This window comes from Pseudorasbora parva, chromosome 21 (assembly GCF_024679245.1).
Source record: "Pseudorasbora parva isolate DD20220531a chromosome 21, ASM2467924v1, whole genome shotgun sequence".
Taxonomy (NCBI): domain Eukaryota; kingdom Metazoa; phylum Chordata; class Actinopteri; order Cypriniformes; family Gobionidae; genus Pseudorasbora; species Pseudorasbora parva.
In genome coordinates, this window is record NC_090192.1 from 30567568 (window position 1) to 30595279 (window position 27712).

The 27712-nt window shown below is 37.0% G+C and overlaps 2 protein-coding genes across 2 annotated transcripts; one reads left to right on the forward strand and one right to left on the reverse strand.

Annotated features, from left to right (window-relative positions):
* Nucleotides 1-232: 232 nt before the first annotated feature.
* c1qtnf1 (C1q and TNF related 1) lies at nt 233-12637 on the reverse strand. The gene is made up of 4 exons (XM_067429447.1): nt 12459-12637; nt 1818-1960; nt 1415-1524; nt 233-887 (listed from the first exon to the last, which is right to left on the reverse strand). Exons 2-4 carry the CDS (start codon nt 1958-1960, stop codon nt 337-339), a joined length of 804 nt encoding a protein of 267 aa, XP_067285548.1. The 5' UTR covers nt 12459-12637; the 3' UTR covers nt 233-336.
* A 4400-nt stretch (nt 12638-17037) lies between these two features.
* On the forward strand, nt 17038-27326 carry csnk1db (casein kinase 1, delta b). The gene is made up of 10 exons (XM_067430421.1): nt 17038-17525; nt 20904-21014; nt 21158-21306; nt 21550-21778; nt 24504-24674; nt 24784-24932; nt 25775-25943; nt 26030-26172; nt 26677-26747; nt 27047-27326. The coding sequence occupies exons 1-9, from the start codon at nt 17450-17452 to the stop codon at nt 26707-26709; spliced, it is 1230 nt and encodes a 409-aa protein (XP_067286522.1). The 5' UTR covers nt 17038-17449; the 3' UTR covers nt 26710-26747; nt 27047-27326.
* Nucleotides 27327-27712: the final 386 nt, after the last annotated feature.

Sequence of the window (27712 nt, forward strand, 5' to 3'; positions counted from 1 at the left end):
CCTGAATACTTGCTTTTGAGGAATGAGATATCCATTTTGAGCAAGTGACACACTTTTCTAGGTTATCAACTAGGTTTTACAGTTTGTACTAGTTGTTTTTAGAACTGCATTACCTAAAAAAGGAAATTGCAAATAAAAATAGTGATGTGAGAAATGCACTAAAGCGACTGAGAAAAACTGTAAATGAACACTAGAGTTAAAAAGACAAACAAGACACACCAATACTGGATCATAAAATGAAATCAAGGTTTCATAAGACAAAAAAGAATAACAAAAAATAACATCTCATTTAATATATGTTACATAAATCTTTGCTGTCTATAATTTTTGCTCTGCTCAACCTTCTGACTTTGCTTTGATAAGGTGACCATTAAACGTGATGTAGGTGTCAAAGTCATCACTGAACACCGCGTTCTCTCTCTCGCCCTTATAGAGCCGAACCCACACCTGGTCGTCCCTCTCAAGCTCCAGCATGAGGCTCTGGCTCTGCATGATAGAGCGATCGCTGGGCTGCGCATACAGGATGGCCATCTCCTGATCGTTCTTCATCACGTGCAGGTACGTTTCTTTTTGGTTCCAGGTGTGTGCATTTAGGCTAAAGAAATAGATGCCAGGGACATAGCAGAAAAACTTGCCTGTGAACATGTTGAAGTGTCCGTACAGGTTGACGAACTCTGTGTCGAAGATCATGGTTTGGTAGTAATCATTACTATGCAGGGCCTTCTTGCGGCCCACTGAGAAGGCAGCATAGTAGGACTTACAGGCTTCTCCGGGGGCACCGATGCTGCCCTTGGTTCCCTTCACACCATGGGGCCCTCGGGGTCCGCTTTGCCCTGACTTGCCCGATTTCCCATAGGGTCCGCGCTCACCAGTATCTCCTTTTTCCCCTGTAAGGGAAGGAATCGTAGAAAAAAATTTGAGTTTTAACTAGCATCATTAAATATGTTTTTACATTCTTTATCACTGATTTATCATCTCTCTTCCTGAAACCTTGTGTTCGGGTCAAGCTTTGGAGGGTGTTTTATTAAACCTCAAATTATAAAAAATGATGGCTTTCAATTGACATAATGGTCTTGTTTGTGTGGAGTTAAGACTGGATCGTTGTATAAGATTGTAACCAATCTGACAGCCATTTTTCTTCTGTTGTTTGTGACAGTTTGGTCCATAAAGTCACTTTCTGTGGTGGTTTGTCCTTATGGTGCATGTTTTCCTGCCCACAGGAGCAGCCTGTGATTAACCAGGCCAGGCCTATATCATTTACAGACAGTGAGATATTCAACTCTGGCGTTTATCCAAACAATTGTAAACAAGTTGTTCTGTAAATTCAAAAAATTCTTCCTTTTTATTCTTAAAATTGAATACATTTGTGAACCAAAACCTAAACATTTGAAGTATTGATTTTGACCGTTTGTACCTTTTAGAATGGTGATGTTTATCTGTGGCACAATCTGGTATTGTGGGTGTGGACTGGCGTACTGAGGGGACTCTTCTGCAGGGTCACAACATCGCCTGCACTCTGTTCCACTAGAAACACAAAAGAGGATGGATGGATGGATGGATGGATGGATGGATGGATGGATGGATGGATGGATGGATGGATGGATGGATGGATGGATGGATGGATGGATGGATGGATGGATGGATGGATGGATAGATAGATAGATAGATAGATAGATAGATAGATAGATAGATAGATAGATAGATAGATAGATAGATAGATAGATAGATAGATAGATAGATAGATAGATAGATAGATAGATAGATAGATAGATAGATAGATAGATAGATAGATAGATAGATAGATAGATAGATAGTACCTGCCATCTCTGTAGTATTCTGTGGATTTCTTATTATCTCTGGGCTCATATGGGTCTTTTTCTGTATCTCGGTATTGAGTAATGTACGGCTCGGCCCACTTGGCGAACACCACCACCAGCAGTACCAGGTTCGACACTAGCATCTGAGACAAGAATTATTACATCAAACTTTAATTATATTTAATAGTTTTTTTGTAATTTGTCTGTGTATTTTAGTTCAGTCTACGCGCGTGTGTGTGCGTGCGTGTGTGCGTGCGTGCACGCGAGCGTAGGTGTGTGCCCTGATGGCAATATCTAAAATCCTTATTCTTGTGGGGACATTTTTGGTCCCCATGAAGAAAACAGCTAATAAATCATACTAAGTGATGTTTTTGGAAAATGTAAAAAAGTAGAAAGTTTTCTGTGCTGGGTAGGGTTAGTGTAGGCGGGGATAGAATTGAAGCAGTTTGTACAGTATAAACATAATTAAGTCTATGGAAAGTGTGTGGAAACCAGGTGTGTGGACTTTAACCTGAATGCACATAGACTCATGGGGACTATGGAAAATCCCCACAAAGATAGTCAACCAGACACAAGTTTCTCTCTCTCTCTCTCACACACACACAGACACACACACACACACACACACACACACACACACACACACACACACACACACACACACACATTTTTTAAAATCAAAGAATCCTAGAGAAAAGTATTGATCACTGTTTCCACTAAAATATTGAGCAGCAGCTGTGATAATATTAAGAAATGTTTCTTGAGCAAATCAGCATATTAGAATGATTTCTGAAGGATCATGTGACACTAAAGACTAGCACTGAAAATTGCCATTGCCATTACATTAATATTTCAATATATCAAAGTGAAAAAATATTTTTTAAATATTTAAGTATATTCAATAATAAAAGTATTATTATTTACTGTATACTACAGAGTTGTTGAGCATAAGACAGTTATTTCAAAAACATTAAAACATCTTACAAATCCCAAACTTTTGAACAGTTCAGTATTTATATATGAATTTTGATTAGAATAAAATGAATTATAAGAAATTATCCTTAACTCAAACATATGGTAATTTAACTGGACCACTTAACTTATTTCTCTGAGCATAATTATTAATATCTGCACACTCATACTAGCTCAAATACCTATAGTATCACATGTTTAGGCCTTGTGCTGGATGGTGGGGTCGTGATAGGAGTCGTGTTATAACATGGCAGATTTAGTACCATCCTTGCTGTGTGTTATGTATCTGCAAAGGACCAGCTGGTTATTCAACCTCTAGCATTTGACTTATGATAGCTGAAAATAGTTTTCAGGTCAAAGCTAGGTAAAAATCAGCCACCATTGTGAAATTTCATAAACAGCATTCAGTTAATAGGCTTACACAACAGTTTGTGTGAATTTAAATTCTCTGTGTTATAAGAAAACATGAAAACATAGCCTGAAAAGTTATGAAACCAATGACAAAATGTCTTGGAATGTCTTGCCCTAATTTTAAATTGGCAATCAGTTCAGAGGAAACTTTTATTTCCCTTCTAAGGATACCCAACTAAAAATCAATTCAGTTTGTTTTCTGCCTTTCCAAACCATGAGGCAGAAAGGCATATAATGTTCAGTCATTAGCAGAAAATATTACACATAATGAACCAAGACATGAGCCAAAAATTCACTTAAACTGAAGAGAAAGTCTTTTAAGGCCAATCTTTATCCTTCTTTGGTCTGTTGGTATTGTAAGCTTTTCCAGTGACAAGGTACTTTTTTATAGAAAATAACAGTATAGTGTGAATGCTTTGCTGATTTTTAGATTACATTTTGCACTCATACAATAATCGTCCACTGTCTCTCTGAGAGCTGGTAAGTGATTTAAAATCATTTTCATATGGTTCATTTGAGACTTTGCAGGGGTATTCATGTTTTCATTGCCATATTGAAATATTTAGTTAAATGCTGCTATTCATAATTATGTTTTCGAGTCAGTTATAGGGTGTTTGCTAGTATTAGTTACATTTGCTGTATCTGTTCAGGCTGTTAAGTCACATCACATTATCTATTAGTTTTGTCACAATAAATCACTTTTTAAAATAACCTACATGAGTAGAATATCAGATTAAACAGTTACATTATCAGACCTTGAGTACATACTGAAAAATCCCACATAGTAGATAAAAAAGCCCACATATTTTGTGAGGAAGCTGCAGCAAAATGTTCAGCCATCCTAAACATTTAACAACCCAAGCACTGGTCAAGGCCATGAGCTGCAAAACCTTAATGTGCTGAGAATCAGAACACATTTACTTCTAACAGATTATAAATACTGCATTAACATTCTTGTATAAAAATATATGTTGTTTTTATACAAAGTTTGTGCATAAGGAATGCAACAACACAATCCATGGCCTGGATAGATTCATAATTAAAATGTTAATTCATAAAATAAATAAAAAAATGAATATTAACACCCTCCAAAACCATAAACATGTTTTGCAAGAAAAGTTTTTAGGGTGGAATTTATATATACAACGAGGTTGGTTATACTTTATTTTGAAGGTCCCCTTTAAACATTCTGTTCACAAAAAAAAAACACTAAATAATTAACATTGCACCTACATGTCAGAGTATTAGTTGACTGTGTTACACTTAATGTTGTTGTTACAGTATAATTATGTACTGAAATTACTGAATGATATACACTCACCTAAAGGATTATTAGGAACACCTGTTCAATTTCTCATTAATGCAATTATCTAATCAACCAATCACATGACAGTTGCTTCAATGCTTTTAGGGGTGTGGTCCTGGTCAAGACAATCTCCTGAACTCCAAACGGAATGTCAGAATGGGAAAGAAAGGTGATTTAAGCAATTTTGAGCGTGACATGGTTATTGGTGCCAGACGGGCCGGTCTGAGTATTTCACAGTCTACTCAGTTACTGGGATTTTCACGCACAACCATTTCTAGGGTTGAAAAAAAAGTAGTGAAAAGGGAAAAACATCCAGTATACAGCAGTCCTGTGGGCGAAAATGCCTTGATGCTAGAGGACAGAGGAGAATGGGCCGACTGATTCAAGCTGATAGAAGAGCAACTTTAACTGAAATAACCACTCGTTACAACCGAGGTATGCAGCAAAGCATTTGTGAAGCCACAACATGCACAACCTTGACGCGGATGGGCTACAACAGCAGAAGACCCCACCGGGGACCACTCATCTCCAGAAAGAGGCTACAATTTGCACAAGCAATTTGCAAAATTGGACAGTTGTGGAAAAATGTTGTCTGGTCTGATGAGTCTCAAATTCTGTTGAGACATTCAAATGGACTGGTAAATTGACTGCATTTATATAGCGCTTTCAACAGACCCTACGGCCATCCAAAGCGCCTTGCATATTGCCTCACATTCACCCATTCATACACTGACAGCGTTGTCAGCCATGCAAGGCGATCCTGCTTGTCGGGAGCAGCTGGGGTTAGGTGTATTGCTCATGGACACCTCAACACTTGGTCAGGTTGACCATGGATCGAACCACCAACCTTCCAGTTTGTTAGATTGCGGACTGTCATCATTAGTCTTGCTGTGTCCAGATGTGCAGTGTAGCAGCACTACAGATAATGACACACACAAAAATAATTGCACCGTAGGTCACATAGTAGCATATAAACATGCCTGTGATGATTTCATGGTCTGTGCAGAGATTGTGTTTGAGCTATGTAGAAAGCATGGATAATATAGTTTTATACTTTATCAGTGTTGCATATTAAGCATGCACAATCTAAACATGCCATAAAGTATTTAAAACTATAGACTGCATGTAATATTGAGATGAATAAGGTTTTCTGGGGCCCGCCACAGTGCAATGCAGTGATCCTTTTCTAATCATGAGGTTTAAGAATGACGTGCTGTTTAATAAACTCACTCAGATGAAGCCTCTGTTCTTCATGTATTTGTGTGTTTTAGGGTGATGTTTAATGTATGAAAAGGTCAGATCGCTCAATTTAGTCTGAAGTTCAAAGCAGTTTTAGGGCATCGCTTTGAGGTTGTTCACATCTAATCCTCCATAAGCTTAAGATGTGTTCAACTGGGTATATCATCTGACCCTATTTTTTGTTCTGCACATTGCATCAGGCATTATAGAAGAAGGGCCCTATTTTAACGATCTGAGTACGGTCTGAGGGTGTGCTTTTGGTAGTTTAACAATGGAAAAAACGGTCAGTGATGATAACTGCGTTGGGTTGAAACTAGCAAAAAAACACTTTTGTCACATCGACTGTCACATCGCGCCAGGTGTATCAAAGGGCCTGAAGACTCAGAGCTGTTATCTTGGGAAAAGGATGCTAGGGAAAAGTATGTTGCAATAATTTGGTGCCAATAATTGTGGCCAATATGAATCAGAGAAAAAAAATTGTAATGACATTTCCCTCCCCACTATTGTTTTACTTCAATTAAAGGTTATAATTGTGTGAATTAGCTTATATTTACCAAGGGTGTGAATATTAGTGAGGGCACTGTATATATATTTATATATTTATGGTCTTGAAAAAGGTTGCAAGCCAGATTATGTTTCCACGCACAAATATATCAATGCTTGTCTGCATCCTCAAAAAAAGCACCCATCAAAAGCACATTTTTTCATTGATTTTTCTGGTGCCATCTGACTTTTGGACTTCAAGTAACTGGGGGAAAAATTAACATATTCAATCCATTCAAAAGGCCTACTTAATAGACTGGGTAAACCCAGCCTGATATACCAGCGATTACATTTCGTCCAGCAACTCAGTCTGGAAACCTGTACATTCATTTCTACTGCTTCTGTTACACTTTTGTGGGAACAAATCACAGACTGGCTTATCCACCTGGTGCACTGTTGGCGGGTTTAAGACAATGATGGATAGAGAAGCGATGGGTTGTTGCCTGTTGATCACGCCTCTTGTGGTCTGATTGGTTGAAGAACTATCCAATTGTGTAGTTATTCGAATAATGCCAGTTTATCTTGCCTCTTGTGCAGTAGAAAATACAGAGCAAACTCCCGAGTCCCCAGACCAATGTTCAATTTTAAATTGAACTTGGCCTGGTGATAGCCAGACAACCTGCTTAATATTATTTCCCTTTTGATACTTTTTCTTTGATTATCCTCTTTTTCATGCTCAGCAATGTTTATAGTCCTACATCTGATATCCTAGCATGAGAATCTCTCTCCTTCCTGCGGATGTTGGGGTCTTGAGGTCATGTTTACATGCTCAGCACTTCACTGAGTCCTCCTTTAGTTAAGGCCCAGTCTTCTTGGCTCAATCAACATCTACCCTGACCTTTTTTTAAACATGTTACATAAGTAGAGAGTGTTTTTCACTTCTTTTCCAGAGAACATCACTCTCCACGCTTCGTTTTGAGAATATCTAAGTCCCTGAACCCTCTGTAGGTTTGAAACAGTTAGCGGAGAGCCAAGAGTCAAATGCATAAACATTTGAATGTTTTCTTTAGTCGTATAACATAACTGGTTTTGGAAAGTATTGAAAATTAAAACTGACTCCACACTGCTGGTTGTATATTGAACAATTATTTGGTGCACTTTATTCCAAAAAAAGATTTAAAACAAAAAGTTTGACTCCTCAAACTTTAATCAACATGTAGTAGGCTAATTAGCATTTTATTGTTTAGTTGTTTGAAAAAACTGGGGGTTTTATAAACATGTCCCCAACACTCTGGATGTCTTCCCTTTGGTTGAACAAGATAAGCCGAGGTCACTAGACTTTCAAAACATTAAGGCTACATCCAAAAACTAGGCAGCTGACTTGTTGCCTTTGCTGCTCTATAAGATGAAGGCATCTCAGGAGACAGGAAATGAAGCTAACATTAGATTCATACGTGCCTTGGTGCCTTCCTACATTGGAATGCATCCTATGGAGGTAGCAGTTTTCAGATGCAGCCTATATGACACTGTAATGGTCGTGATATGATGTCATACTCTGCCGTCTTTTTTATATACACGTTAGGCTACCCGAATTTACTGCAAAAATATGCATTCTGTTAATTCAGCCAAGAGGTCACACCATAATATATCTATCTTCTACTGGTCACACACCTTCACATAATGCAAATTCACCATACTTGAACTTTGGAACACAGCGCAAATGCAAAACTCTTTGCATTAGCTTGTGTCTTCCGTCTGATGCATTTACATACAAGTGAGTGGAAGTCAATGGAGCGAAATGTGTAGTGTGACACCTCAATCCCACCCCAAACTCATTCCGTGGCTGAGCCAGTGTTGTTATAGCCAGCCCAGTTTGGCTACTCAAATAGATTCTTCTACTAGTGGTGCATAAATTACACACTTCACCTTTTTGAAACTACATGGTAAACACGTTCCAACATTCCTAAACTGCAAACAGCTACTAAAAGGTGTCATAACAAATTCCCATTGTGTTATCACAACAGGTCATAATAACTATCTGCATTGTTCTTTTTGTCATCCCTGCACAAATCCGTAGGCATGCAATGGCCTGTCTGATCTACGAGGTGTGGCTTTGGTGGATTTTCTCAGTGGAAAACAAGTGTGTGGTCTCTGGTCAATGATCCTGCTGAATCTAGCGGATAAAAGTCGGCGTATTCTTCTGTGCTTGGTTCTGGGTCATATTAAGGTCAGGCCCACCAGGTGCACTGTAACACTTTTCTAAATTCTCCTGTCTGAGGTCAGCAGCTGAACATAAACAGTTCATCACCAGGGGAAATTTGGTCTCTTTGGCTAGAGAAGTGAGGTACTGTCTTGGTTTGGGTGTGACTAAACGATGGGGCTGGGACGGTGGATTTTTTCTTACAGCAAGAAGCAAGAAATTCCCACGGTTCAGTGGTAAACTGCTTTAAACTGCTTTTTTGAAAATAATCAATTTATGAAATAAAAAAAAATATTCTAGGCTAATATTTAAATAGTCTTTCCCAAACAGAGTTGGAAGAGAGTTATATTATTATTATCTTTTAAGAGAGTTATATTATATAAATTTACCAGTACTTATGAGTGCTGAGGCAGGTCCAGCTCAGTTTATTATTTCTGAAGCCGTTGGTTGTTGTTTTTTTTTGTTTTTGTTTTTTTTTGGGGGGGGGGGGGTGCCAGCTATTTGGCGTTGCCACCAAGTTAGCCCTCTCTGCTATGTTTTGATGGAAGAGGAGCCTATCTACCCGTTATTGTCGGCTGCGCTACCATGTGAAAGAATTGTGTTAAGCATGTGCAATTAAAAACTGAGGTCCTGCTTATGTGCCTGTATTTTATGCTTTAGTAAAATTAAATTCAGATTATAGGCTACAAGACATTACACATGCAGGTACTCTCGCATATAGGCTTAATAGTCAATACAAATGGAATGTTATAATGTTAACATTGTACTCCCCAACTCACGAAAGGTTGGATTTGCTCCATCTTTTGATGAAGTTTTGTTTAGAAAACCTTCAATCCATATACGACACATGTCATTAGACACAATCCATGTCATTAGAATCAATCAATCCATGGAATAAGACACAACGTGCACATATGTGCAGGCCAATGTTTTTTGTTTTGTTGTTGTTTTGCGGTGATAGACCCTTGGTAGGCGTCACGTGAACGCAGTAATGCGGTAACCATCCCAGCCCTAAACGCACCCCAGTGGCCTACTTTCAACCACATACCGAATATTCTGTGCTTCTGTCACTAGTCAAACTCATTTGAAACCCCCATATGCCAGGTTCAATCTACCATGTATCCATTCCTACTGTACATGCTTGGACCAACCTGCTATTCAGTATCTTCCCAATTCTTTGCAGCTGTTTTGTAATAAAGTTTCTTCCAAGGAAGTTGAATGAACCTCAGGGAATGAAAGTGAACATGACATGGTCTTTTGACAGAGTAAATAATCATCCATCTTATTAAGACAACAGTCATCTTTGCTTTCTGAACTTTAGTTCCTCAAGTTCATTCGGATGCTAGTGTTATCAGAAAAGGAAAGCTCTTGAAACGCAGCAGGGCTCAAGTATTTTGAGTATCAAAAAGTAAACTTTTTCCATACTTTCTTTTAATACCCTTAGCCTTGTGGAAAGACTCTAGTGGCCTCCAGTCCCATTGAGGTATTTTCCTTTTGCAGACAATTGCTGGGGGTAAACTTCAACAATCCTGTCTGTCTGCGAACAAGGTATTGAATAACATCATGTACATGTACCAACAAGTCTCTACCCTTAGTCTTATATGGGAAGGGGACGTATACAAAGAGAAGATACCACTTTTTGATTGTTTGTCTTGGCCATTGAAAAGGAGAAAGTGGTGAAGGATAGTGACAAATTGTGGTTTCAATGTATTATTACCTTAAGCACAATCGTTCGTGGGCTGCCGTTAAATGCAAAGCTGAATGTATGCTGTGTTTGGAATGGAATACGAACTTGCCAGCCACTTACTGAATACTTGGTATGCATTGTATAATGATACTATTTGACTAAAATAGTACTTTTAACTATGCATTATGCAACAACAACACTTCTAAACAGTAGTATACTTTATCATGTTGAGTGGCACCCAGTTCAAGTGTCTAAATATCTTGGAATCAGAACAAAAAAAATAATGAACTAATCACACTGGATATGGATGATTGCACTTTTAACATAGTATTTGCTGCAGAAATGATACAAGTGGTCAAAGAGTTTCCTTAAGCAATTCACACACAGAATCCTACAGTCCATTGTAATTTTTCTACGGTTTAACTTTTTAGTTTTTTTAGAAATACCATTCCTTTTATTTTAAACTAGAAATAGACTGCTGGATTTGGTGCTGGCCCTGACATCAAAGCTAAAAGCATGTGCTGTCACTTTGAAGTCTGTGTAGTAAAACACTGAGGTCAGTTTCACCCTTGACCCATATAAGCCACTGTGCCTTAACTACGATATCCTCCATGGCTCAGTGAACCGAGGAAAAACACTCATCTTCAGCTCATCTTTTCAGAATTTTGAGTTCAGACTTCATGGTCTGATCTCACAGGCAGGGTTTAGATTAACCCCAGATCAGGCCTTGGTTCAATCAGGACAGTGTTGGGAAAAGTTACTTTGAATAGTAATGCATTACAATATTGTGTTACTCAGTTACTTTTTAAGAAAAGTAATGTGTTCTGTTCCTTTTGCGTTACTTTTTCTCATCTGGGCTGAGCTTATTTTTTTTCTTCTATTTTGTCTATTCAGTTTAAATCTTAGAATTCTATGGGGTAAAAAAGTTAAAATTGTGGGATATAAACTCACTATTGCGATTGTGAAACTTGCAATCCTGACTTTTAAAATCGAAATTTATAAAGTCAGAATTGTTAGATATAAACTCGAAATTACGAGAGAAAAGTCAAATTTGTGAATTTATATCTCGCAGTTCTGACTTTATTTCTCGCACTTAAGACTAGTTGTCAGAATTGCACATTTATATCTCACAGTTCTGAGGGGGGGATTTTAGATGAATATCTTGCAATTCTGACTTTATTTCTCTGAATTGTGTGGTAAAAACTTGCAATTGTGAGTTCTAAAATCTGAATCGTGAGATATTAATACAATTCTGAGGGGGGAAAACTCTCAATTTCCTTTATTTGTATTCCCTGGTGGAAACAAGCTTCCATAATAACGTGATGTATTTCAAAGTAAAAAACAAAACAAAATCATATTTAATGAGAAGAAATGCAGTGAGGGACTTTTTTATCTACTGGGAATTGATTGGAGCAAAACCCCTGCTCATTGCCATTTAATGTCTTAGGAGGGGCCAAATCTGTAAAATTATGCAAGAAAACTCTGTTACACAACTTCTAGTATGTAGTTTGAAACATTTGGTGTGGTTAATCTGATGTACTGATCTTCATAGTGTCATATTTCCACTGTCTCTCCCAGTAGCAAGAGATGAGGCAATGTGAACTTGGCTTTGTGATGGCATGCCTCAAGAATTCCTGTCCTAGATTTGGTTCCTGCGCCCTGTGGCAGTGCTACTCATTCCATGGAGATTCACAAATGTATATTTTATGATTTCTTTTGTCTCCATGGAATTTATAATGATCCTACAATTCCCATGATTTAGTAGATATTCCTTAGGGATAGGGTGGGATCCATCACTAGCCAAATTAATTCGTTTTCATTACTTTGTAATATTAAAACCACATGAAACACAGGGTGTTGTCACATTGAAAAACATTTAACCCAGCTGTGTCCTTTCGCCTTGCACCTGCTGTTAAAGATGTATGTCTAGATTTCTAAGCTTGTTGAACCTAAGTCATTTTGACATTGCCTCAAAATAAAACACATACAATTATAGATCTGATTGGAGAGTATGCTTGTATATCATTCTTATAAGTTACCAACAACACTCATAAAGTGAAATAACCTGTGATTTATGCTCTGTTAATGTACTAATTCACTTCAAGATACATTGATAAGTCAGACAACACAAAGTGAAAAACAGAGCTAATCTAGGTATATTTTTTTGCATCAGGATTTCGTTTCCCTGACATCTGGAAAAGGTTTTACACACTGTGGCACTTGCCATTATGTGAAACCATGTGATTTGTTATTTCAAAGATAAACAACCAAACAAACAACAACAAAAAAAAGACATGCAGGATTATTGTGAGCATCTTACTCTTCCTAATGAACATCCCCTACCTTTATCTTGGCAAGTCCAAACTGAGGGTCCACTGAAGCTCTGCTGGGCTGCACGGAGGATGCTTGCGTAGCCTGGGCCGCGCTGCTCTGTCTCTCTGAGAGTCTGTCAGTGTTTTTAAGATATCTCCCTCCTGTACTCCCAAACTCAGCATGCCATGAGGATCCAGGAAAAAAAGTGCAGGAAAGGAAGACGGAGGGAGGAGCATGGATGCATCCAACAGGGTGGGGTGAAATGAAAACAAAAAAAAGGACAAAGTGAATAGAAAAGAAACCTTGCAAAAAAAGGGGCCAGAGCAGATCAACTGCATGGGTATGGGAAGCACTCAAGGCTATGGGACAAGAGACAGAGAAGAGCAGTGCATTAAAAGTAATGGATTGTGTCCCACCTTATTCCCAGACTTTTCAGACAAATGTTAAGTAGCTGCTTATGGTTTCAAAGAATCTTTAAAAAAAAACTAAACAAGATTAGCATTTTAAGAACGCAGGACTATATAGCCTCAAAATACTTAATTGGATTAAATAGGACTAACTTAAATGTACAAATTAGTTAAAATATTACAAATAATGTTCAAATTATTTACAAATTAGTTAAATTCATTGTTATGAGTATTTAGAACTTTATTTTTCTTTTTGAGTTCACAGCACTGACATATTTCAATTAAGCTGAAAACTTCTAACTAACCCACTGATGTCACATGGACTACTTTGATGATGTTTTTATTACCTTTCAGGTCCTTCTGGACAAGGACAGTATAGTGTGCATACGTTTTCAATGGAGGGACAGAAAGCTCTCAGACTAAATATAAAATATCTTAAACTGTGTTCTGAAGATGAACAGAGGTCTTACAGGTATGGAACGACATTAGGTTGAATCATTAATGACATAATTTTCATTTTTGGGTGAACTAACCCTTTAAGTTAAGTTAAGGTCAATAAAAATGACTTAAACTTTGAGTTTCATAAATAACAAAAAAATACATAATTAAAATGTTTTGAGTTCTGACAATAAATAAGGGCTTACAGTGACGTAAATAACTCATTTGATTTGCAGGAACTCAAAATAAAAAAATAACTACTAAATCCTTTATGTTAATTGTTATCAAAGTGCTAAGTGAGGAGCAATTAATATGTATGAGTACTACAAACTCAAAACTTGGTAGTTCTGCTTACTTAAAATTGGGAACATCATAACTCAAAAAAAATTAACTGATAACCTCACATTTTTTAGTTAGCCCAACTTATTCTGGTTTACACTGTAGAAGCAATGTAACAGTATTGGCATAATGTATATTTGTCTACAAAATATTTGTCTAATTTTATATTTGCCAAAACCTTCAGACCTTTAAAAAAGGTTGTTGTTGTTTTTCACAACGAGAGACATACAGTATAAATATAAATGCAGTAATATATATATATATATATATATATATATATATATATATATATATATATATATATATATATATATATATATATATATATATATATATATATATATATATATATATATATATATATACTGGGCAACTTTCAGTCAAGGACAAAAGGATGCAGTTCAAACATGGTTAGTAATCAGACTCAGGCTCTCCATATTTATAATCTCTGCAATGTGTTTTCCTCCAAGTCACTTACTTGATTCATCATGAAATGAGATGTGTAGTTGCTGTTACTTAGAAACGTCCTGATGTTTAAGCTTATGTAGCTACATGCTAAATGGTAAACATGTCTGCCAACAAAAAAGCTGACTGTATTCTAAATTGTATATAAAGCAGTGTAAGCAATGGAGAGTCTGTAAGTACATTATAAACACACGATTTTGAGCTTAAAGGTCATTAGTTGGAGGAATTTTCTTAGCACTGTAGATCAAGACATTGCCCTATGTATTGTCATATTAGAAACATTATACAAATGAATATCACATACAGACTTGTAAAAAAAAAATCTCATCAGAGCACATCACAAAAATGGTACAAACTTGAGCCGTGTTGCAAAAGGGTTTCTTTCCTGCTCATGTTAGTGCCTGCTGTTTATATCCATGACCACTAGATGTCATCATTAGTAAATAAATCTTATTCCAAAGTTCCAAACACTTCTGTCCACAATCATTCAAAAATAATCTGTAGAGTTGCTACTTTGAAGGCAAGTATCGTTTACCGGTAGTTTACTTGATCATTTTTAACCCAGTACAATTGCCATAAACCCGTTTTATAGTTTGCTATTAGGCCTACTTTAAAATGTGTACAATGGTAATAAAGAAGTAGGTCGACACTTTTGACTCGTGTATCTGGAAACTACAAGCCAAATGAAAAATGTAACAAAAAACTGTGGCATAGCCTAATATATTATGTATGTTACACACACACACACACACACACACACACACACACACACACATATATATATATATATATATACACACACTTTTTAAGGTCAGTAGGCAGACATTAAGAAGTGATAGCATTGTTCCAAACAACAAATTTAATATAAAATAATTATGTAGATAAGCATTTTTTAATTCGAAAGGCTATGCTTAAAATCTCGCAATTGACTATTTCAAAAGCTCCATTACAGGCTTTGTTGTTTTGAACGGATCTGAAGTTACTCCCATTACTCCGAGACATGCATTGAAAAACACGTGCAGGGCTGTTACGCAACCTGCTGGAAAACATTGCAGCCATGTGACCGTGTCCTGATTGGATACTGTGTGACCAATCAAAAGAGCAACCGCCAATTATCTAGTGGGTGGGCGTTTCCAATCGCCAAACACTTCAGACAGAGTACAAGATGTTACGCTGATCACTGTCCCACTGCCTTGATTATTACAAAGCATTTGCCTCACAGTGTTCCAGGAAAAGAGAGAGACACCGGCTTGGACAGTCAGCTGGACACCCATAACAGCAAACCAGATGGAGCACGAATTACACAGATGACGTTATGTCCTAAGATCTTAAGCCTTTGTTTTCCCAAACCAATTACGATTTGAGATCGTGGGGAAACCAACTATCCACTTTATATGTATTATATTACATTTCTATTTATTATGATTTAATTTTTATAAGACCTTCAATTGTAACTAATAACCTCAAATGTTTTGATATATACTATATATATATATATATATATATATATATATATATATATATATATATATATATATATATATATATATATATATATATATATATAGTATATGTAGGCACTGTATATTAGTGTACTATATATATATATATATATATATATATATATATATATATATATATATATATATATATATATATATATATATATAGTACACTAATATACAGTGCCTACATATGGATTGTTACAATGCTTCTAATGTAAACATGAATAAGTTGGGCTAACTCATATATATATATATATATATATATATATATATATATATATATATATATATATATATATATATATATATATATATATATACATTATAATAAATATTTAAAATATGACATGCCTATAAATAATACATACTTGTAATACAATAATACTTACAATATGGCTATTATTATTATATAAGTAATTGTAATCGAATATTGACTAGTATCTTTATGCAGCTAGTATTTATTTATTTATTTATTTATTAAAATATATACTTAATTCAGGTCCACTGTTGTATTCACCAATGCACATCGCCGAGTAAGATCTATGTGGGACGAACGTAAAGATGTCTACACTCTACATATAATGAAATAATTGTTGTTCGAGACAGTTAATGAGACTGACCTAATGAAACTCGTCCAGTAGAGGTGGGCAGATCGATACTAATATCGATAATATCGATACCAACGGTGGTATCGGTATTGATCGATACCAACGTGAAAATATCGATACTTAAGTTTCAGTTTCTCTCGTTTTGCGACCTGGCCGTGTTTGTCAAATCCTGCTGCTGTCACAGAGCAGAGGAAGCTCTCAAGAGAGTGCTGCTCGTGCTCGACACTGCTCTCCTCCCCCTCTCCTGTTTTGTACCGTCACGTGACCCACCACTATAGTGCTACCACCAGCAGTCAGGCGCGCGCATTTTAATTTTCAGCATTATATCGTATTACAAGGAGAAATTGTTTTACATTTTTTATATTTATTGTGAAGTAAAACTTTGTGACTTTGTTTATTTAAGAAAAAAATCCTGAAGTGAAAAAAAAAGTGCACTAAAGAGGAGAAACATTTTTTGTTAACATGCTACTTGAAAAGAGAATTTGTTTTTACATTTTTTATATTTGTGAAGAAATCATTTTGTAACTTTGTTTATTTAAATAAAGCAGAAGTAACCAAAAGTTGTTTCTGAACAAAAGCTTTTGTAGCACTGATTAATAACTCACAATGCAAATCACAAAAACAAATTAAAATTCATGAAAATTCATTTTGATTTAGGTTGAAGACGCATCCACCTTAATTATTAAAAAGTATCGATATTGGTATCGGTATCGGCGATACTGGCCCTGTATTTACTTGGTATCGGATCGATACCAAATCTAGCGGTATCGCACACCTCTATCGTCCAGCGGTTCTCCCACGTGACTGTGTCGAGCGAGGCGTTGCCAAGGGGAAGTGACGTCACAGCGCTACGTTCGTGTTCACCACAGGAGATACGGGGCCTGTGACAGCTTCTGCGACGGGGGTCTGTTGTTGAAATCCACCTCCATCTACATTATCCTTGGGGGAAATGATTACCAAACCGACAGGAGCATAATCTATAGATTCTAAGCTTTCGCCTGAATACAATATTGTGACATTTCGGACTTTTATATATTAGAAAAGGAATGGTGAAAACTGAGCTCCGTCGGAAGAATCCGAATTCTCTTCAGGGATTCGGGGGGGTTGGGGTCGCATAGAGATAAATAGGACCGTAGCAGTTAAATAACTCGTGGGAATATTAACGTAAAATCGAATTTGAGGACTGACAGCATCTGGTTTAAAAGAAATTAGCTGAAATACGGTCGATTGAGTCGTCCGGGAGAAACCAGTAAACAGCGATGGAGCTACGAGTTGGAAACAGATACAGACTGGGTAGAAAAATTGGAAGTGGATCATTTGGAGACATTTATCTTGGTAAGTATAAACCTAAACACACGTATTCTCTCTTGCCATAAAGCTGTCATTAATATGACACGGCTAACATGCTGTGTTGTTTTCTGTATCTGTCAACTGTCAGTGGCGTTTTTCCAGTCGTTATAACGTTAGTCCGTTTCAGTTTTTTTGGGGCATTTATATAAAATATCGTGTTTTATTACAATGACAAGAATTTATTTCAGACCTAAATATGTTTATTAAAGTTGCGGAGTATATAAACTTCACGTCTCTTTTGGAACAAGTGTATATAGTGGTTTAAACACTACAGGATGTCATATATGATCATAAAAATATGTGCTTTTGACATTAGACTCAAATGTCAGTGACATCACAGAGAAGACAACACCGTGATTGCTTTAAATTGAGGTGTAGTTTCACTGAACAAGTCAACAGGAGTTTTTAAACAGGTCCTCCCTCCTGTAACTCTGAGTAAATCTCACCTGTCCGTACAGGTTTCACTGAAAGCTCGAACCACCCAAAAGGCTAAACCTGGCACGTTGAATCAGCATTTGATGGACATACAACCAAGCCTAAATGTTGCGTTTGCAATGTACTAAAAATCGAGATCTTGCATTCAGAGCTCTGTGTTTGATTCATGCGGTCTGCGATAAGTATCACACCAGGATGTTGTTTACCATTTGAATATCTATAGTTGACGTTTAGAGATTGCATTGATGACAATAGAGAGCCATTGTTATTGCACTACAGGTGTGGATCACCAAAGTAGGTCATTATTTTAGCACGATGATACCATTTTATTAGTTCAGAATCTACCCTTACTGCTTCATACTCTTAACCACTCTGGTAAATTTTACCCAAGCTTGTGATTAAATGTAGGCTACTTGTGTAGAGCAGGACATGACGTGCATCTCTTATTCAGGAGGCATTAAAGGAAGTTTTGCAGCTGCTGGCCTTAATTCGTCTCTCTGGTCTCCTCATTAGCAAGGTTTCTCTCAAGTGGATCGAAATCTGTCAACCGAATGTTTAACTTAATCAAAGCACCTATAGACATCAGGCTCAAATGCAATCAGCTTGCTTTCATTTTGGTAGAGAAGCACTGTATGTAAGGGGACTTTGATCATCTTGTAGTGTGGAGAGACCTTTATCCCAAAGTTTTCTGGCTTAGATGGGATCGTTTCTGTCTGTCTGTGTGTGAGAACAGGGCTTGGTGGGTGTGGTCAGACCGTAAACTCCCATCTGTTTGCTTCTGTTTCATAACTTCACCCACAAACTCTTTGGTATGTCAGCATAATTAAGTGTTTTTGAATAATACTTAAATATCCAAGGTGTTATTTCGTGCCAGTGCTGCTGGAAGATCTTCAAATGATCTGCTATGTCATTGTCATAGAGGCGCAGAAGATCGAACCCAACCAGATTGGACTAGGTACACCTCTTACTGCTTTTACAAATCCACCCGACAGTCAGCATAAATGCAATACCTCTCCCTTTTCCTGGGATTCCTTTGCATTTGCGTCACTTGACATCATGGCAGGCCTCAGGTGTGTGAATCACCCTGGACTGTCTAACTCATCTACTATTCTGGGTCCTTCCCATCAGATGTAACCTTACAGTGTTCGGTTCAGCTTTATGATGTGATGCATGTTTGGACCAGATGCTACATCTATAGCTTCCCTTAGATCTCATTTAGCTATCAGACTGCAGTTTGCATTCAACACATTATCAGCAGTTTTGGCATCTTATTTCATGTCATTGTCAGTTCATATCAAGTTTCATGTTCATACTCAATATGGCCCCATAAAGAGTCAAATGTTAGTTTGTTTTGGTTTGGATGAGCTCTTGCATAACCCTGTTGTATTGGGTTTTTACTTTTCTTTAACTTTTTTTTTCTCGGGGCTGTAAAGCTGAAACAAGAGCAGAAGCCTGTTAATTACATTTTTCGTTCTTATTTGATGCAAACTAAATGTAATCATGGGATACTGACGGTTTATGCTCTTGGAATACATTACATGAGTTTCTTTGCTTAACAGCTTGAAAGGGAAGATTATCATGTATTTGTTTTTTAAATATCTCAGGAACCAGAAGATCAAGTCCTTAAGTTTCTGTTTAGGTGGCTATAGTTAGTAGTTTCAGTTTCAAAACTGATTTATTAAATCTGATTTATTAAATTATTTTGCCCATTGAAAACAAATTACAATATTTTGCATGATGTCCAGAGTGCTTCGTTGAGCCCCAAAAAATAAAATGGTGGTGGTAATCAAATGAAAAAAACTTAATTGAATAAATTAGAAATTTCAATACGGGGGTGATATGGCAGCGTACACAATATTTGGATCAGAACAAAGGGAAAAAAAGGAGAAACAAGCAATAAAAAGATTGCTAATGCACATTGTAGTCTTTAAAGAGATTTTTTATGCTACTTTTTTTATGAAACTTACCACATTCAAGTGTTGATTAAAAAAATTATTCATGAAGCTAGAATAAAACAGTAATCTGTTTGTGAGATGATGCTCTATTCTTTCTTTTGATATATTGCATAGATTTTCTTACAACACATTCTAGGGGCCATAAAAGTTAAAATAATGCTGGCTGTCAAAAAACTAGGTTTGTGAGATGGAGAAAAATATTATGACAGTATTTATTTATCAATGTTGTGATTTCAATTTTTAATTGTGATTTTGAGACCATATTTCCTCACATACTTCAGCATTTCTGTGTTTGGGTTAAAATTTGAAACTTTGATTTCAATAGAAAACCAATTAGAACTTTATCCAAAAGCTCTAACAACATATCTCTAGAACAGACAAAACAATACAGATATGGGTAAACATCACAACAAACAACCCAGACTGAAACTAGATCAGTGACAGAAAGATTATTGTGCTTTCTTCGGTGTTGTAAGCACACTGTATTTTGATTGCTCAATGACAGTAAATGTCCATTAAGCGGCAAAATTCCGCTCAACGCCTCCGCTTTGGGGTGTGTCTGTAGTGTGTGTTTAATCAGGTTTTTTTTTCAGCACACAGGCAATATACATCATCACATAATCATTACATATACACCCAATGTAAAGATACCACATTTAAACAAAACTAGCCAATTAACAATGAAATAACATACTTTTAACAATGTATAACAACTTTAACAAATCTCATTGCTTTTTCTCTGACTGAGTGTTAAGCTCAACTCTCATATAAATTAATCAAAAATGCTTGCATGAATACTTGTATTCAGCCAAGACACAATTGATCAAACTTTTGAATGTTAGTGTTTACACAAAGTATAAGGACAATTAATTAAGAACTGCAGTCGTGTCAGTTTGTTAGAGATTCAGAGTGTTCTGACCCGATTCACTGTTCTAATGTCTCTGTTACTTCTCTGTTTCTCGCTCGGCCCCAGGCACAGACATTTCAGTTGGCGAGGAAGTGGCCATCAAACTGGAATGTGTGAAGACAAAGCATCCTCAGCTCCACATCGAGAGCAAGATTTACAAGATGATGCAGGGTGGAGGTAATGAGAGCCGTGTTTTGTTTCATCTGTAAATAATGCTCTCAATAAAATAATGTAATCAATTAAATGTTTCATACATGCCAACAAGCATGTGTTGGGTTTTCAGGCTGTGTATTTAGGTGTTTTGTATGCTATCTTTGCAGTTGGCATTCCTACCATAAAGTGGTGTGGTGCAGAAGGAGATTACAACGTGATGGTGATGGAGTTGCTTGGCCCCAGTCTGGAGGATCTCTTCAATTTCTGCTCCAGGAAGTTCAGCCTGAAGACTGTCCTGCTGTTGGCTGATCAGATGGTATGTTACAAAATGAAGCAATCAAGTAGTTGTTTCATTCTTCACAGATTGTCCCTCAGGAGACAGTATGAAGTTGCTGACAAATGCTAAAATTACCATTCTTTACTCTTCACTTGCATATAAAAATGTATATGCCTTAGATCCACTCCTGATGATTACTGAAGCACTTTGAAATGCCTGACGACTAATTTTGCTACAAAAGAATAACCTTTTTTTGTAAATGTAATTTTGTAAAACTTGCAGATCAGCCGCATTGAGTACATCCACTCCAAGAACTTCATTCACAGGGACGTGAAGCCTGATAATTTTTTGATGGGTTTGGGAAAGAAAGGCAACCTGGTCTACATCATTGACTTTGGTCTGGCCAAGAAATACCGTGACGCACGAACACACCAGCACATTCCCTATCGCGAGAACAAGAACCTGACGGGCACTGCACGATATGCATCCATCAACACACACCTTGGCATTGGTAAGAAAACACAGTCTTGGCAATTAGCTTGTAAATCACTGTGCTGTGAAATTGCATCATTAATGTAATTTACTTCACAAGGTTAGATGATTTTAAAAGTCAGCAGTTTATCACACTGAGGGTCTACAATGGTGCAAGCACCTGTAAACCTTTAACCCGATTTAGTTTCTGTGTTTGCAATCAGATCATTTTTAAGTCACTAAACTCCAGGAAAGTTTTCCGCCCAATGATCCAGTAAGTGTATTCTTTCAAACATTCAGCCCAAAACAGCCCTAATGTAAAGAACCAGGCTGATTACATCAGATACATCAGAGAGGATAGAGACTTGCGTTGGTTTTCAGTGAAATTTTCATTCCATTTTGTTTAGCTTTAAAACACGATTTTGTTTCTGAAGGGCACAAGCCCTCCCATATCACACTGTGTGAAATGCAGACTGTAAGAATTGTTGTAAAAACAATTAAATAAAATAAAAAACCTATCATCTGTCCTAGAGGAAGGGATGGATAGATACCTTCAGCAGGGAAAAAAAATTGTGCTAATTGTGGTACCATGTTAATAAAAACAAATTACTATTTGTATTGTAAAAAACATTCATGGAAAATACTACAATTAAAAGACGTTTCTTTAAAATGTATTGCACATCTTTTTAATTGGGCAAGTAGATATGACAGAGAAGATAGATTATTATAATAATCTTTTAGTATGTAAAACATGATATGAAAGGCTTCAATACAGAGTGGCACACATCGCTTATGTGCATCCCGGGCACAGAATGATGTGATTATAGCAACATGACTCCCAGTGCTCCGCATTTAAAAGTCCAGGACACGAGGAGGAGATATTGTGCGCACAACTCCTAGTGTATCTCTGTATATCTCTTCAGAAGTTTGAGCCCCATTTTTTTTTGTTTTAAATTCCAGTCACTGTTCGTGTGATTCTGTAGTATCATGATCTAACAGACCCCCGGGTAGGGAATATAACATCATTTAGAAACCGCTATAAACTCTGGCGTCTATTTATGCAAATCTACAGAATCAAGAATAATAATAGGAACACTGAATCATCTTTGAGATAGTTTTACTCTGCTGACTGCCATAACCGAACATGATGCGCTGTTTAAATACTGAATGAAGAATGACTGACACCGCAGCAAGTTTGCATGAACTTAAAGGGTTAGTTCACCCAAAAATGAAATTGATGTCATTAATGACTCACCCTAATGTCGTTCCAGACCCGGAAGACCTCTGTTCATCTTCAGTACACAGTTTAAGATTTTTTATATTTAGTCCAACAGCGTATCTAAGTGTATGCACACTGTACTGTCCATGTCCAGAAAGGGAATAACAACATCATCAAAGTAGTCCATGTGTGACATCAGTTAGTTAGAATCTCTTGAAGCATCGAAAAAACATTTTGGTCCCAAAATAGCAAAAACTAAAAACATTGTCTTCTCTTCCATGTTTGTTTTCAAACCTAAAAAAAAAGATTCAAACAGTCATGAATCAGCGTATTGATTCATGATTCGGATCGCCAATGTCACGTGATTTCAGCAGTTTGACACGCGATCCAAATCATGAATCCATAAGATGATTCGTGAGCGTTTTAATCTTTGTTTGAGGTTTGAAAACAAACGCGGAAGAGAAGACAATGCTGAATAAAGTTGTAGTTTTTGTTATTTTGGGACCAAAATGTATTTTCGATGCTTCAAGAGATTCTAACTAACTAACTGATGTCACATATGGACTACTTTGATGTTGTTATTCCCTTTCTGGACATGGACAGTATAGTGTGCATACACTTGCATACGCTGTCAGACTAAATATAAAATATCTTAAACTGTTTCTGAAGATGAACAGAGGTCTTACGGGTGTGGAACGACATTAGGGTGAGTCATTAATGACATCAATTTCATTTTTGGGGGAACTAACCCTTTAATGTAACTACATAAATATTTGTCTGTCCCTCACATTAAGCTATCGAATGGCTTCAGAATACTTGGAAAATAGGGCATGAGAACTTTTATGGTGCTTTTATAGTGTGTAATAAAATGCTTGAGTATACATCATTTTAGATTTAGATCGGTCCGGTCTGATCGAAACCCCGATCTTGAAAAAGTTGCAGTATTGAAGCCGATACGGAATATAGGATTGGTGCATACCTAGAATGTGCCCTATTTAAACTCAAGTTCACTTTATGGTTTCTGAAAGAGGTTTGTGCTAGTTGTTGTAAAGAGTAAAACAGTGTGAGAGAGAAAAGAAACCAAATACATTTCTTAGTTTTTTATAATAAAAAAAATTGCACTCCCCAATAAAATCACTCCATTCATTATAAAATAATTATTTCCAAATACAGCTATTCAAGTCATCTGGTGAACATTTCTGTATTTCTTTATATTGCAATATATATCACAGAAAAAGTAAATGTCATGTACATTTTTTTACCTACATTTGTTGCGATAGTGCTGCTCTGGCTGTGGATACTGATCATTTGACGTCTTTTCCAGAGTGATTTTTCCTTTCCATTGCTCTGTCGACTCTGTATGACATCACTATGTTCATGCTCAAGTGGATGCATATATATTTTTAGCATTTCCCAGAAGAGTTTGATTTGTTCACGCATGTATGAATGTTATATGAATGCTTATTCATGAATCACTACAGTAGTAGTCATCCTTTCATGCTCCTACGCTATAATCAGCTTTAATTCTGTGTGCACGTATCTATAGAGCAGTCTCGGCGGGATGACCTTGAGTCTCTTGGTTATGTGCTGATGTACTTCAACTTGGGCTCGCTGCCTTGGCAGGGACTGAAAGCTGCCACCAAGAGACAGAAGTATGAGCGTATCAGTGAAAAGAAGATGTCCACCCCTATTGAAGTTCTTTGCAAGGGCTACCCATGTATGTTCAAACCCTATTGTAATTTCTAACACTTTCTAAATGTTAACCAGGCTTTGTATTTTAACCTAAAACACTTGGAATGTAATATGGATGTTTTTCTGTCCCTCAGCTGAATTTGCCACGTACCTCAACTTTTGCCGGTCACTGCGATTTGATGACAAGCCAGACTACTCGTACTTGAGGCAACTCTTCAGGAATCTGTTCCACAGACAGGGCTTTTCCTATGACTATGTGTTTGATTGGAACATGCTCAAATTCGTAAGTACATGTCGTATTTTGTTTTTAAATCTATGATCAACAGTATCTAAAAAATAATAGGCCTATGTATCAATCTTTTTGATTGTTTTATAATAATAAAAATAATTTAATTTAGTTATAGAACAGACAGTACAATTCAAAACTGAACTGAGCGCAGACCAGCGGCAGGAGTCAGATTTCATTTATCACGAGTGAGAAGCTGACAATATAGGCTACGGCGGAAGATTCAGTTTTAAAGCTAAATGTAAAAGCAGCCATTTAAGCGAGCTTGTTATTGTATGTTATGTTAAAAAAAATTATATACAATATGCCTAATCCTGGCCATATCACAGAAATGCCGATTCACATGGGACTACTATTAGCACAGTACCTCGGTGTTCGGCCAAATATGGTAGGTAATTTGCGGGGGAATTTTTACTTTACAAATTACATACATTGCCGATTCTCATGGGATAAAGATCACAGACATTCTCTGCAATTATTACAAATTACCAGAGGTCCCCAGATAATACTAATCCCGTGTGAATAGGGCTTAAGTGTTCATTTACAGGCAAAATTCAGGTGACAATTTTTTGCCATTTACACAGGATTTTCCAGATAATTTTGCTTGTGTTTTTTTTCCTCAAGTCAGAATTGTTTGAGAGAAATTACCTTTTTTGTTTATTTCATAGTGGAAACAAGCTTTGATAATTTAGTTCTGAACTACAATCTGTATGTGATTTCTTTTTTTTGTTGTTGTTGTATGGATTTTGCACCAAAGCATGGTAAAGCCAAACTCTGTTGGAATCATTGTTTGATTCATAATTTATAAATTTCATAAATATGCATTTACTCTCTCTTAGGGCGCTAACCGCACAGCAGAGGAGGCAGAACGTGAGAGGAGAGAGCGGGACGAGCGGATGAGGCACAGCAGGAATCCTGCCGCTCGAGGGATCCCAGCAGCCTCAGGCAGACCCCGCCCCACACAGGATGGTGCTCCTCCCACCCCACTCACACCCACCTCTCACACAGGTAAACAGTCTTTCACTTACCTCTGCTTCTTCCCAAGTGCTTGAAACACTGTTGTAGGGAGTGGTCTCTTGCTTCTCGTCTCACAGCAAACACATCCTCTCCGAGACCGGTCACTGGCATGGAGCGTGAACGGAAGGTCAGTATGCGGCTTCATCGTGGCGCCCCAGTGAACGTGTCGTCCTCAGACCTGACGGGGCGGCAAGACACTTCACGCATGTCCACGTCACAGGTATAAGGCAGACCCTGCTCATCCCAGCTTTCAGCAGAGCAGTCAGATCCTTAATAAACTTTTTTTTTTAAAACAACAAGTTTTGAGGCTGTCTATGTCTGAATGAACTTCTTTGTTTGTTTACTGATAAAAGAGATTAAACTTGGAAGAACCAATAGTTCAGTACCTGTGGCTTTTTAATTGTTACACTAGGAAGTCTTATTTCTGATGAAATGTTTTGTTGCTTGCAGTTATTGACCTTTTGATTCTCATGATCTCTATTAGCTTTTGGATGACGTTTAGCTTAAAATTGAATCTGATTATTAAATAGTTGAAAAGCCTTTTCCAGGAAGCTGGTGACCTAGCATTTGTAATTCTTGAAAAGTCATTTCAGCAGCATATATTCTTTCAATATGACAGACAGTAGGCACGGTATGATTATGGGTTGGTGTGAGTAGCATGTCCGTGCACAAATGATTGTGTTGTGCGGGTGAAAGGCTGTAATGTTCTCTCTCTTCACCCCAGAATAGCATTCCCTTCGATCACCACGGCAAGTAGTTGCTCATCACGTCCTTGTGTGAAGGCAGGTGCACCAGGTGAGTTTGATTTTGTTAAATTTGTTAAATCAGTTAGCTAGTCGTTTTAGCCTGCACATTGCTTTTTTTTCTTGTGCAAACTAATAAACTCTTAAAAATAAAGGTTCCACAGCGATGCCATAGAGAAACCATGTTAGGTTAATGGATTAATATTTTTCATAAAAAAATAATTATTAAACATTCCTCTCCAATTATCAGTCTATTATAATGTGAAAAAGAACATTTAGTCTCTTAAAAAGACTTGTTTAATTTGTGGCAATTGTCGTTTATTGTGTGTCCCTTATCTTGTTACTGTGTAGATTGTCTCCATGTCCCAGATGCCTCCACTTTGCAATATATGGAGCACGATGGGCAACCTAACTACACATGCCTGATTGACAGCTCTTCACCATCAGCTAATAGATAGGGCCGTCGGTCTCCCTCTTCTATTGACCAAACCAAAATGGTCTTGAACCAACCTGACCTCTTTTCTAACAGGCTCTTTTTCTTTTCTTTTCTTTTTTCTCTCACATTCTCATATTTTCTCTCACACTTTTTAAATGTTCTTGTGGACATGAAGAGCTATGGGCTGTTGAGAAATCACACCAGTAGGTTGACCAATCAGAGACTGGATCAGCCAGCCACACCATTGACCTTCCTTCACAGTCCCACCCTTATACATTCAGTGCTGCACAACTTTCTCTGGTTCAGGCTCCTCTCGATTGAGGCTTATGTATCGTCTATGTGGTTTAACTGGGTCTTGTTTATTTGTATACTGGGTTTTCTTTTGTATTTTAACCTGGGCAACAGACGAGTCCGTCTGGTGACGTTGTTTTACTTCTTTTTTTTTTTTTATTTACTCAGTGTATTTATTTTTTAATATACATTTTTAATAGGTTTCTTTCCCATGTTGAAGCTGGTGGTGTAGAGAGAATGGACCACAAATGGGCCAAAATCTCATCATCAGCTCATGGCAAAATGACTCC

Coding starts and splice junctions, on each gene's coding strand:
- csnk1db (XM_067430421.1), top strand. CDS start 17,450: ATGGAGCTACGAGTTGGAAACAGATACAGACTGGGTAGAAAAATTGGA. Junction 21,779..24,503: donor CAACACACACCTTGGCATTG/GTAAGAAAACAC, acceptor ACGTATCTATAG/AGCAGTCTCGGCGGGATGAC. Junction 26,173..26,676: donor CACGCATGTCCACGTCACAG/GTATAAGGCAGA, acceptor TCTTCACCCCAG/AATAGCATTCCCTTCGATCA.
- c1qtnf1 (XM_067429447.1), bottom strand. CDS start 1,960: ATGCTAGTGTCGAACCTGGTACTGCTGGTGGTGGTGTTCGCCAAGTGG. Junction 1,525..1,817: donor GAATACTACAGAGATGGCAG/GTACTATCTATC, acceptor TTGTGTTTCTAG/TGGAACAGAGTGCAGGCGAT. Junction 888..1,414: donor AAACATCACCATTCTAAAAG/GTACAAACGGTC, acceptor CTTCCCTTACAG/GGGAAAAAGGAGATACTGGT.